The 13,964-nt window shown below is 40.5% G+C and overlaps 1 protein-coding gene across 2 annotated transcripts in view; it reads right to left on the bottom strand.

Annotated features, from left to right (window-relative positions):
• Positions 1-2,818, bottom strand: part of srrm3 (serine/arginine repetitive matrix 3) — a 39,809-nt gene extending 36,991 nt beyond the window's left edge. For both annotated transcript variants that reach the window (XM_010789794.1, XM_010789795.1), the window contains exon 1: positions 2,515-2,818. In XM_010789794.1, the coding sequence (XP_010788096.1) occupies positions 2,515-2,810 (296 nt within the window). In that variant the 5' untranslated portion in view covers positions 2,811-2,818. The remainder of the gene's footprint in view (positions 1-2,514) is intronic.
• Positions 2,819-13,964: the final 11,146 nt, after the last annotated feature.

Raw genomic sequence — 13,964 nt, 5'->3', positions numbered from 1 at the left:
GTGTGTGTGTGTGTGTGTGTGTGTGTGTGTGTGTGTGTGTGTGTGTACAGTGTAGTCTACACAGTCTGTTGTTGATAGTTTATCATATTTAGTTATACCTTATACTGTTTTAGTAGATTTCATGTCCGCACATTTTAGCTTAACTTAATCAGGGGTGTTTATAAAATAATATATATAAATATATGAAAGTAAAACGGTTGACATTTAAGAGTTTTTAGTCACAAATTATTTTGAACTTTAACATCTCCCAAGCTTTGTTGTTGTCAATGTTAACATTAACTTAAGTAAATGTGTTATATCAGTTCCTCCTGACTGTTCTAGAGTGTAGTCCAGATAGGGGGCCCAGCATAGGAAACTGTCCCTTCTATTTTGTCAAAAAAAAGTTTTTTTAAGTAATTGAGTTATCATTTTTTTAAGCAGTGTCTTGAACATTTTGCCTTCAGTGACTGTTGTCGTGAGGTAAGTGTAAAATCCAAACACACCATCTCTTCTTTTTTAGGCTCATCAGCACCTGCCTGCTCCTCCACAGGTGCCCAACCAGTAAGGAGGAGCCGCGAGAACAGTGACAAGAACTCGCTCCTTCAGAGGCTTGCTGATTGTGAACATTGCCAATTATGCTGAATGGGGCAGCTGGCCAAGCAGGAAGCACCCCGGTCTCTGCCAGAAAGATCCCTGTAGAGTCCTTCAGATAATATGGGACTGTTTCTTATTCGAGGACAGTTACATCCAGGATCACAGCTTCCCTGCACATTAGTTTTATTTGTTTGTATTTCATGTTATTCTTCCCAACACAACATTAACATCATACAAGCATTACACAGGGAGGATTTCAAAGGGAATCAAAAGGGACATTATAGTTTATACTGTATGCCAGGTATCACAACTACTCAAAATGCATTCAACCTGATCCCTTCCTATTTAAATATCATGCTGCTAAAAATGGTAAATCAAAGATACCCAGCTGCTGCGCACCCGTTCCTAACAAAAGCGCAGCCCCTTGTGTTTACTACATTTCTCTGCAGGGGTTTGTTGCTGTTTTTTTCTTCTCAGTTAAAATGACTTTGGCAGCTAACAGATTTTGAATGTAATGTTTATGTGCAACTTGTGAACTCAGCAGTCAGCAGGTATATATACCTGTCAATGGCAAGAGCTCTACTGCAAGGGGAAAGCTTTCATTGCTCACACCAGCTCCTCAATAACCCAATTGTAAGAAAAAGATAAACAACTGCTGTTTCACTTCAAACAGTAATGTCACTTGGCATATTATACTCGGTGCAACTGGAGTGCTTGCTCAACCGCTTTTTGTGCTCAACACGAATTGTGCTTGACTCATGAATATTTCATATTCTTATCCTACAATACATATACATTTTTTCTTTGAGTCTGGATTTATTAAAATCTCTGAACCGCTTGTTTCATCTTAATGAATGCCAACTGTCCATGAGCAGCTGAACATTCATGAGATTAGCATAATCAATGGCCCTAAGTAGCTGTATAAGACTACCTGTTCTGCTCCATTTGTGGGCTATAATCATTCACTAAAATGTCACTACATTTAAATGAAGTCTTTCAAGTCACTCCATGAAATTGTAACAGACATATCAGTGTCAGTAATTCTATTAGAGGACTTTCAACAATTAGAACAGTAATACAGCTGCCAACACGGTGTCATCAGTGGCGTACTGTCACTGAAGTAATGAAGAAATTATTTGACAAAGTCTGTTCAGCGTACAGGAGTGTAGGGGATAGATGAGAGAAGATTATACAGATGGTAATGTGAAAGGGTTATCCCCTGGACACTGACCTGCGTAAAGACCCTGCTGTCAGATTAAGATTATATTCATATAAACTACTCAACTGAATGATTCATATGCCAACAAATTAAACAAAATGTTTTTATTTTCTTAATTTAAATCAATCTTTTGATCAAATGTACACTGATCAAGTTTAGAGGCATTATATTTCTCATATCGCGCAAGCCTTTACTTCATTGTCATTTATTTAGAGTTGTGTCAATTTTCCCTCTGGTTTTGGTGCCTGCTCCTGAGGGAAAGATCTGTCTTTCGTTGCTATATGGTCCACTATGTTCCCTGGATAGTCTCTAAATGTGGCTTTCTGTTGTGAGCTGCTGAGCAGGTAGTGTACAGTGAATTGTTACAGTCTGAAAACAACTGCCTGCCACAACTGAATACAAAACCAGAGAGTTTCAAATGTACGCATCTTACAAAACTCTGTAAAGCCTGCAGAGTTAGGTGATTATTCTCTCTAGGCTCTTTTCTTCCTATGAAGTAAACAAAGAAGTCTAATCGAGGCGTTTCGGGGCAGAGTGTGTGGGAGAGGAACTCCCTCTGGGGGGAACTTTGGGATTTTAGCTTTTGCAGACCATTTACATGCACAACAAATTATATAAAACACACTACAGGAAAGGGAAAACCCCAAAAGCATAATAGGGCCCTTTTTAATGCTTTCTAATTGCATGATGCCCAAATTATAATCGTCAATGGTTGTACATACCCCTGCTCCTCCATCATCTCCTGGAGCTCCATACATTTGAGCTCCACCCTCCTTTTCCTCTCATGGTCCAGAATCTCTCTGTGTGGCTTTTTCACTAGTACGGGCTCAGCTTTGGGCTCCTCCTCCTCCTCCTCTTCCTCCTCTGTACCTGGCTGACCCTCCTCACTTTTAGCCTGTAGGTCTGCGGTGGGCGTCGGCCCTCCTGCTCCTGCAGCAGCTCCCGCTCCGGGCAGCACCGGCTGGGCCATCCCGTTTGCACCATCCTTAGGAGATGGCACCCTCGCCGCATCGTACATGATCGCTGAACTCTGTGGAGACAAATAATGGAGAGATTTGTCAGAAGAACGCTAGGTAGCTTTATGGATATTGGCCGTTTCATATTATGCTAATGATTTTACATCCATTCATACCAAGAACACTCATTTGGGAGGTTTTTTCCATTTATTACTGAATTATGTTCCCTGTTGTTAATTGTGGTTTTGTGTGAGTCATTCTTATTGACAAGGCATACATTTAGCAATACAAAATGAAAATATTATTCTGCAGGGTGGAAGACTGTTTTGGGCCCCGTTATGGCCCCTGAACCCTGGTTTGTCAGCCACAAAGCTGCCATCTGATGTTTTCCAACACATGCTGACCCAAAACAGCATATTTGAATGAACAGTAAGCCACAAACGCTGAAAGATGAGTGGAGATGTTAATATGTCTGGACAGGCTGCAGAGTTTCTGGCTGAATTGAGCAGTGGTACCCTTTGCAAACACTCACACACGCCAACATGGAGTACACAAATGCACACACACGTACATGTCATGATGCATTGTGGGAGACAGCGCTGGCAGTAACTTCTGCTGCATGAGTCAACAGCAGAGAAGTGCCTGGAGGCAGGTTAGGGGAGAGAGTGAGAGTTACATTCCGCTTTTAAAACTCCTGTCTCCTGGACCAAATTGAAGCTGCAAACCAAGGTCATGTACCAAACATGCATCACGAGAGCCAAGGGAGAATAAGAGTGGAACAAACTAAACGGCTTAAGGACACACACACGCTTTAAGCAACAAAACGGGTGAGGGAAGGATGTGGAGAGCATTGATTTGAGTCTTTAAGGGGACACTCTACAGGAAAACACAGTTATGTTCATGCACTGGTCAATGTTAGGAGTTTGGGCTACAGTATGTATAATTCACCTAATTAGATAATGTGTTATTTACATATTTTAACAATGAATTTAATTTATTGCAACATAAAACAATTGTCCTGGTTTGAGTTATCAACTCGAGACCCTATTCACCTTCTGTGTCTTGCAAATATCTTTGAAGGTCTTTTCTTCAAAATATATTATTTCTTATGCTCCAGAAATCTCAACTTCAGTAGAACTTATTCACCGGCAAACTTTCCTATCTATACTGTATTCTGAATGTTTTAAAGTGGTTTTCATTCATCATTCATTGCCTTATTTAAAGAGCATTTCATTCATAAAAACATAGAAAAAATAAAATGTTCACAGTATTTTCTGTGGATTGATGCAAAGAGTTATTTCAAATTCCTTCAGTAAAATGTATAACTCGAACACTAACCAATGGAGAACCCTTTCATTGTGATAACTATTAATGAACATGTTCACACTACTCTCTTCCCCATGACTTTTTGTAGAAACACTAAATGCAGTCTTAGTTTTTGACTTGCACATCCTTTCTGTTTCTGACTGGTTTACTGATTGAAAGGATGAGGTTGTTATTTAAGAGAATAAAAAACAGTTGTCTGGTACGAGTGCAGCATAGACTGTACTCTGATTAAGATGGATGGTACTGTTAAGGCCGATAGAACACGCAGGAAGAGAGGAGGGCCTTTATGTGCCCAAGAGCCTCGGCTTCCCAGAACCGCCCCCCTCCCTCTGCAGCTAATGGCTTAATTTTTCACTGAGGAGCCAAAAAAGCTCCACCGAGGCACTTCATCACCGTCACACAAGCAGGGGAGGAAACAGGAAGACAGTGAGACGGGATGGACACACCTCCAGAACCACTGTCCTATCCTATCCAAGTGTATTTCATCTGATCATTGGTAGTGTAGAGTACAGCGGCTTGTGCCATGTATTCAGGCGGTTCTGGAAGTCTTTCTGGGGGATAGGGGTTGTGTGTGCTGGTAAACGAGCCGTGGATCTGAGCGTGGCGACAAGACTCTGGGCTGACAGAACAGGTGGCGGAGCAGCAGGAGGCGTCAGCACTGAATCTATTATACAGTAAATCAGCACTTGATATTCCGTGCCAGCAATCTCTCATCTGCAAACGCCAGTCACAGAACAACTCAGTAGAATAATCTCACTCAAAAGCCCTGAACGAACAGTCAGGTAGACATAACCCTCTGTTGGAGATTGGATGTAAGTCACTGAATGTGACGTTGTATTCTAATAATGGATTGTTAGTCGGAAAAAATCTATTCCTGCTTCCTGTCACGCAGTTTTTTGGGGGATGCAAAATGTATATACAGAAAGTTCCACAAGTACTGTACTGTAACCTGATTGGCCGCTGCTGAGGGACTGACAGTTGGCGTGTTATCAAAACTGACCAATAAGGAGCCGGCCTTGTATTTGCCTGAGGCTGTGGTGACCAATGGGAGAAGGGCTCGCTCTGTTTTTATATATATTATATATACACCTTGTTGACTGCTATGGGCCGATCAAAAATAAGTTGACCTTCACCAAATGGGAGCGGATGCTGTTTCTCTTCTGTGTCACATCGGTTTTGCTCACCGTAGTAAGCGTGATACAGGGAGAAAAAGGCACTGCTTTGACACAACTGTGTCAATGTGTGGTTTGTGTGCAAATAAAAGGGAAAGACGATGTCGGACGTGTGTCGGAGGAAGATCAATGTATTCCGTATGAAAGAGACAAAAAAGAAAGATGGCCCTTTTTATGTTTGAAATCACAATGGCAGTACTGAAACATTTTCCTCACTAAGTAGTTTTATAGCACTATATAGCATATGAGGCAGTATTGTTTAGGGAAAAAGGCTATATTAAAGTTTGTTCTTAAATGTGCACTATAAATGAATATAAAAAATATCAGTTTTTATTTATAATGACGATTTTTTGTTTCCCTGGCACAAAAATATGACTAAATAACATAGCAACAGGTAAAACATTGTCGAAGGCATTCGCCATATAAGCAATGTTATAAACCCAGAATTTCTTAATTGGTGCATACACAGTTTATCTCTAAACCAGGTGGCTGTGACTGCCCAGGTTTGGATCTTTGAGCCAGAGAGGAAGACTGTTGCTAATCCGTTTTGTGCTGGACATCATGTCATGGCCGCTGAATCGCTCCAGGTAACAAACTACACACATTTTAAACACACACGCTCGAGCGCACATACGAAGCTGTTTGAATTTCAGCTGTAATTAGCGTAAATAAAGTGAAGAAGTCATCTGAACATTTTGCAGGAATGGACCCTCCCATCCAAAATGAGAATTCTCCACGATGTGGGTGTTTCAAAGCTGGGAAGCCAAGTGCCGGCCTATGCTAAACGATGCTGTAAATATCCAACCATCTCATTAGACTAATGCATCATTGCACAGTCATTCCTTTTGTTCCCGAGAGGGGTGGATGCGAAAAATCTGTTCTCTTTCAAGTTAACACAACTAAATCATTTAATTGTGTAATGAAAGAAAAATGGAAAGGGGAGGCTTGTCAGTGAGCTGATAAGGCAACGGAGCACAGAAACTAATTGTGTGAGTCCTCTGCAGGGACTGAAGGTTATCTGCAGCGACTGTATTAATGGCACCAGTCTATTCTGCTATTATTGCCAGGGCGTAGAACACTGTCACATCCCAACAAACACTGCTTGTAATTAGTCATTATGCTAAGTGAAGTTGTTAAGTGTCACCCTCATTTAATTCAAGTCACAAAGAGATAATGTGCACTTTAACATTCAATATTGTATTTTAGAGTAATGACACCGATTGCTTTGACATCAGAGAGTCATAGCTCCTGCCTTTTCTCTGTCGAAGAGGAAGAAGATGGTTCCCGTCTGTTCTTAAACTTCGCTGTTGTCCGCTGTCGGCTGCTGTGTCGGCACTGCAGCCTGTCTTCTGCTGACAGCAAGCCTTGTACAACAACAACAGGGCGTGAAATAATCCTGGTTAAAATGTTGAAGGCTTGCCGCCATTCAAGTGCAAGCGTCATGATCTCTTAATGATACGGTTGCTGATAGCCCACGCAGGGCTGACTCATCTGATATACAGTAGATGGATCACGCTGTTAAAGATCAATTAATAAGGATAACATCACCGTGGCCACACAGTGAAAACATGTCAGTCTCATTAGGCTAATGACACATTAGAGAGGGGGATTGTCTGGACTTGAGCCACAGTGTGATAATAGTACTTTTTAATTCTTGCTCATCAGAGGATATATATCATTACCAAGAAGTAAATGGCATCATTTGTACTACACTCTGCAGCCGCTGGAAGCTGCTCTAAATTGGAATATTTGATGGATAGATTACCAGCTAACTGCCTACATCATTAGAAGCACATTTTGACAAGGAGTTGACTTCATGAGCAACTAAATTGGGATAATTAATAGCAGAAAGCAGATCGATGATTTCCTGTTTATAATGACATGATCCATCAAGCGTTACAATCTATTGCTGCAATCAATTTTACTGCTAAAAAAACATTTAAACAATTTTTTCTATAAGAATATGTCTATGGCTATGACAGGTGCAATTTAGAACACAAAACAATTCCTTCAATGGGTTAATCCAACAACCTGTTGGTTAGTTCTAATAACATTTTGCACAGATATCCATGGTGCCTAGGAGATTAAACCTAACAATACATTTTCATACAGCTCCGTGTGGTTCATTCACCTTCGTTTTCTACGGGTGCATAAAGAAACCCACAGGGATAATGGCGTTTTTGTTTTACGCTTGGCTGAGGGGGAAAAATAGTTGTATTGTCTTGTAATAAATTAAAACACAATAACGCTATGTAACACACTATAATCTAAGTGTTTTCCATATGTTTTTTCATCACAAGCTTGACAGGTGCTGCTTTAATAATCATCTTGTTGTGGCCTTTCTGTCGGTTGAATGGCACCTTAGAGAATTAGCTCAACTTACTGTACTGTTTATTTAACTCCACTACGACAGTTATTTAGTTGATTTTCTGGAAATAGGGCTACATTTATGTGAAAACGTACCTTGTTGCTCCCCTCAGGGTGATCAAGATTGTGTTTAGTCAAACTCTTTGGTTTATGACCAAATAGCTGCAAAACTATCCTAGCTCTAATTGTTGAATAATGTTAATTAGCAAATATTGTCAGGCTAATGATGGAGATGGCCTTGAAAATAATACCCGCTATTCAGTGAGATATTTAAATTCTCAATGTTAGCATTTTAGGATGCTGATGTTAGCATTCAACACAAAGCACACTGATTGCAGTGGAAATATATAGCAGTGTTGATGCATGACATGTAGCATTTCTGTCTACCTGTATAAATTGAGAAAAAGCATTACAGCTAAGCATCAACACATAAATACTTATACATTTTATCATAATCATTATACAATTCATCAACATGGGAAGAGTTTAGCAATCTGATACCATTCATTCGTCATTTGCTCCATCTGAGCCAGTAAACATTTTCATTTTGTGTACAGTCTGTTTTCTGCAGCCGATATTACGAACAGTTTTTTTACATTCTAAATATACACAGCAGGACACTTTCATCACGGAACATATGTTTAACCATCTGTACATCCAGACCTGCTAATGTAAATACTGCAGTAACAGTCATGTGCGTATTACTAGATGAGAGTTAACATATTGTGTATGTAAAGCTTTCGTTCCACTCTTTGCAGTAATAACGGCAGGTTGTTGTTGACTTCAGTCGGCACTACCGTACCCAGGGGGATTCGATTATTTTCCGCCAATCTTGATTTCTATAAATCATCCAGCACTGACATAACATCAATACCGGAGGTAGAATGTCTCTTAAGTACTGCTGTATTAATGCTAACCAAAGCAACAATCCAGTCTCCTCACAGGAATAATAATGATTGTTCTATCCCATCATATCGTCTGCCTCTCATGTGGATGCCTAATTATAATCTATTGATGTTACAGTTAATGGATCTGACTTTGCAATTAGAGTGGGGAAATGCAGAGAAAACAGAAAGCTATGGTTTCTTTCCTTAGAAAACGTAATGCTTGTTTAAGTGGATTGCATGGAGCTAGACTAGAGAGGAAAAGCAGAGTCTCCTTGTAGCCACTCTGCTCACTAAAAGCCAACTCTCCTTTTAACCCTGCGCCCCAGCTCACATTAAGCCGGGTCACTCTGTGTTGAAAGGCTTCAGTTATCGGATCTCAGTCGGTGGCTGAACCTCAGATTGCAGGGTGGCAGTAGCAGGGGGCCTGACCCACACTGAGTGTCAGAAACAAGCCAAAAAACATCCTGGGTAGTCAAAGTAGGTATTCTGGATATATTTGTGTGCATATGTGTTCAATAAAGTTCCCCCTCTGACTCAGTTTCATATCTCACGCTTGCCACAACACCTTTCCTCTAAAATAATCGGCCCTTTGGCTGGAAGCTGGTGTTTTGTTTTTAGCACTTTGGCACCCAGAGGATGTGTTCTCAAGGTCAGCTGTTTCCATTCCTGGCACGTTGGGTTGCTGTCGGGAAGCAAGCAGCCTGAGCCCTTTGTTTTTCTCCTCTTTTATTTATATATTTTTTTAATCGCAGTTGGGTGGAAAGTGCATACAAAGTGAACCGAGGAGGTCTGAGGAATGGTAATGGAGAAGGAGGAAGGGATATTTGTGCACAGTGGCCTTGTTTATAATCCAAATGGGGGATCAAGAGTTTTGATGCATGTAATTTATTATGCATTGCCATTTACCAAAGCTCTGCCACTTGTTTAATTTAGCACGTCGCAACGAGACGGTACTAAATACACTTCAGTTGAGCACATTTTTACACAGCAGCTGCTCTGATTTGGTGAATTCATTCTCAGACACAGCCCAGCATAGAGCTGCCTTTAATGCAGAGAATAGGGTTAGAATGAAAACAGGTAGTTTGTGTGAAGTGCTTCACTTGCTTTGTGCTGCAACGCCCAAAGCACCAACAGGAGCGAAATAGCCATTTTCTATGGTGTGGCCTGCTGGGGTAGCAGCATCTCGGCTGCTGACAGGAAGAGACTGAACAGACTGGTAAGGAAGGCCAGCTCTGTCCTGGGGAGTCATCTGAACACTGTGGAGGTGGTGGGAGACAGGAGAATGGTAGCCAAGCTGTCCTCCCTGCTGGACAATGTGTCCCACCCCCTCCAGGACACCCTGTCCTCACTGTGCATCTCCTTCAGCGACAGGCTACTGCACCCCCGCTGTCTCACGGAGAGAAACCGCAGGTCCTTCCTTCCTGCAGCGGTCAGACTTTACAACCAGCACAGCCCCTAGTAGACCACCCCCACACACACACACACACCACAACACAGACTATAACACCCCTTGCTGTTAAATACCAACCCACTATGTGCANATATATACATATATATATATATATATATATATTGCACATATAGCACATATTGCACATAGTGGGTTGGTATTTAACAGCAAGNAAGTTACATGCATTAAAAAGTACTAAGTTATGATATAATAAAAAATATAATACAAAAAATAAAAAAGTTACATAATTTTCAAAATACACATCCTGTGACAGTTCTTAGGATTTAGCAGCCAGGTGTATGTCACAGGATGTGTATTTTGAAAATTATGTAACTTTTTTATTTTTTGTATTATATTTTTTATTATATCATAACTTAGTACTTTTTAATGCATGTAACTTATGTACATATCTGTGGCTATTTTTATGTTGTAACTACGTAATTGTTCCCTCTGTGGGACTGATAAAGGCATTCTGATTCTGATTAGGTGAGGGTTTCTGCTCTATCGGGGAGAAAGGGAGGGGGCGACGCTGCTGATAGACGCTGGAGGCTGCTCGCAGATGCCGAGCTCTGCAAATCTGTACTTTTGTATGTAGAGTACTAGCCAGAGCCACTTGGTTCATATTTTCAACTCTTACAATCATCTGTTAATCTTTAAAGTAATGCAAAAGCTAATTTCACCGTTTTAAATGTGTAGCTTTCCTGCATTTCTTTCTATATATTATACTAAACTGAATATCTTTGGGTTTAAAAGGCATTCAAATGTTCAGTATTTTCTGACATTTCATAGACCAGACATTAACCGAGAACATAATTGGCAGATTAATGGAGGAGGAAAAAGATAATTAGCTCAGTCCTGCGAAGCTAAATCGGATAATCACACTACATAACAACATACTAATGAGTGCTGTGAGAGTTGCAGAGTGAGGCGAGAATGCGGTTGAAAAATGTGGCCTTTGGTGGAGAAACATCCTTGCAGCTCTAGAGACGGAGTGTGACAGAAATAACCTGCCCCCGTCCCATTTTCCACACAGAATGAAGAGTGCGAGGCGGGTCAGAGGGAGACAGAGAGGCTCTCTATGAGGAGACATCTGGGCTCATTCCGGGCTGGCCCACAGATAAAATGGTGCTTGGAAATCTGGAGGAATTGACGCTCGTCCTTTGACTACTTTTCCCTGCATACTCCTAAAAGATCAAACTTGTAAATCTCTCCCTGACTCTTCAGCAGTTTTCAAATCGGCTCCAGGTGGCTTGTGGCGAAACTGAATTCACATGTTCAAACGTATCATTTCCACTGTGTTGCCATGTGTAGAGTCTCAGGGGAGGAATGATTAGGGCTGCTTCTGATAGGATTAGTGGGGTCACAGGCAGGGGAGAGATCTGCGTCCCTGCCTGTCAGCACATTACTCCGCAATACACTGCGCTGCATATCATCTGGGTAACCACTGAGGGATTCTTAAGAAGGGCAAATCAAGATGACACTGATGGTGTTGGATTCATGTTTCCTAATGTTTATTAGTGGTCTGTTGGATCTATTTTGAATGACTTAAGGATTCATTTAAATTAATTACTTTTGTTTTATTAGAATGTTACTATTCCATAACAATGATGGAACACATTTGCAAAAGATATAATTGTTCAGACTTTGTGCACAGACAGAAAAGTGTGTCTTTCAATAACACCATCTTCCCTTTATGGGAAGATATGGTGGGAAAAGTAAAAAAGGAATTGTTAAAAAGATTATATTTGAGAATTAATATAACAAATTATAAGAAATGCATTTCTTATAAAGCCAACTAGATACAAAGACAAAAAAGCCCATACTCCCCATCACTGCCAATAAGAAAACCATAAGGCAATCACACATGGCTTTTTAAATGTGTAAACAACTATATCAAATTATTTATATAGTTCAATATCACAAATCAGAATTAGTGGGCTTTACAATCTAAAGCATGTCACCTTCTGTCATTAAACCCCATATAACTTCATTACAGCGTTTCAGTCTCTTAAATCTGCCACACAGAATAATAATCCCTCTGTCCCTGCAGTATCGTTCACATCAAAGCGAGCAGATCTAATTTAATACAAGTTAAATAAATCACAAAAGTAAAAGGTCATGCATTTCTTTAGGATATCATTTCAATAGTGTATGTTGAGTGTATTAATGGATTCAGCCTCTGTATAATGTGGCGCTGCTTCCTCAGCCAATCCATCTTAAGTTCAATTTCAGGTTCCATCAACCACTTCATCCTTTGTTCCACTACTATAAGCTCAAATGTTCTTTTAGCAAACAAAGCAGTTGTTCTGATACTGCCACTGTGCTGACCTGAGCTGCAGCAAATTCTGTACGGTGCTGAAAACCTGCTTTCCAACTCAGTTTGGATCGCATTTTGAGAATAAGACAATACATTGCCGTCTTTCTCTGAAGTGCAAGTTAATCCCAGAGGGAGACAATGATGTTTGCAAGACTCAAACTTTATTAATCATGTTTGGAGGGCAGCCAAAGTTGAACAGTAATTTAAGCAAAAATAAATAACATCACTTTTCATTCAAGGAGGGTGATAAGAGCAGTGCGCTCCTCTGTGCCCTCTTCCCCTCTCTGTATCTGTGTCATGCTGAATGTCAAACAGCCATCTGGAGATTAGCCCACACATGCACTCTCCACCCATTATAGAATTTATATAACGGCCGGCATATTAGCTCATTACCATACCAGCTGTGGCTGATGTGTTCCCACAAATGCAAATGACCTTCCAACATAATTATCTGAACGGCTCATATTTTTGCCCTCTCTGAGCTATTATTTGCCAATGGTTATACTCATAACTCTTATAAATTATTCATTCATAATTATTTCCATGAAATGATCACTGAGGGGTGTGAATCTTTTGGCAACTCACAATTCACTTCTGAAACATGGGGTGGCGATTACATTTCAAATCAGTTCTCGATTAAGCAAACAGGGGTGGTCATTTCAGGAAATAGGTTATATCAAGTGATTGCAAACATTATAATTAGACAAAGGCAAACCCTAAGACCAAGGGGAACTTCATTATTTTCATTCGCAATTGCAAAGATCTACACTTTTTAACAACAAGTATTTAGGAGTTTTCAGTAACTTCAATAACAAGTTAAAGTTAGCTATTGTGAGATTCATCAACAAATTACACAATAATACTTGATAATACTTTGACTTGGTGTTTAAATGTCAGTAATCAGAGGCAATTTATAGGTAATTTTGAATAAAAAAAGTTTAAATTGTGAATACTTAAGAATCTAAAAGAGCTAATAATAATAATAATCATCAATTGTTCTGTCCCCATATACATAATACAACAAAACAATTGCAATTTCCATCTTTAATAAAGCTTTCTTGAGGTGGCTGGAGCCCCTCTAACTTCCATCTACAGCTTCAAAGGAAACCTTATTTAAAAAGTCAGTAGGTGGAGTGGGTACAGGGCGGCTTCAAAGTCCTTCTCGGAGCTCCACTGAGGAGTGATCACGGTTACAGTAGCATTGAAGTGTACAGCCTAGAGGAATGTACAGGAAACACAACCACATATGTATTTTCATCACAGGGGTCCTTTGTAAGCCTGATTCCGTCGGTTATTTAAAACCGTGGTGAAAAATTCACACACTACTCCGCCTATTTTATCATGTTTCCACACTGTTTGCTTTGAAGACAAGGTATTGATATGGATGAAATATTCCTCTTGTCCACCTGCCTGCTGTGCTGGGTGATGGAGCCAGTCAGAGAGAGAGTTGGCTGAACAGATTCAGAGCCTGCAGCAATCTGAAGCCAATCTCCAGACCGCTGCAGCAGAGGAATGAGGCTTTCCTCTCTTCCGAGCCTGCGCTGCTGCTAATTGACACGGCACTCTGGAGCGCAGAGCGATCAGCTTCCTGATGCAAAGTGATGGCTGTCAGTTAGCAGCCGCCCTTCGTTCCCTGACTGCAATCAGCCCCGGACTGCAGGGACATCCTTTCTGAGCCTCCAACACAACAAAAAATA

Source organism: Notothenia coriiceps, unplaced genomic scaffold, assembly GCF_000735185.1.
Source record: "Notothenia coriiceps isolate Sejong01 unplaced genomic scaffold, NC01 NC01_scaffold00033388, whole genome shotgun sequence".
NCBI classification, from domain to species: Eukaryota; Metazoa; Chordata; class Actinopteri; order Perciformes; family Nototheniidae; genus Notothenia; species Notothenia coriiceps.
Note: the sequence above shows the minus strand (reverse complement) of the source record. Positions and strands in the feature narration are given on the sequence as shown.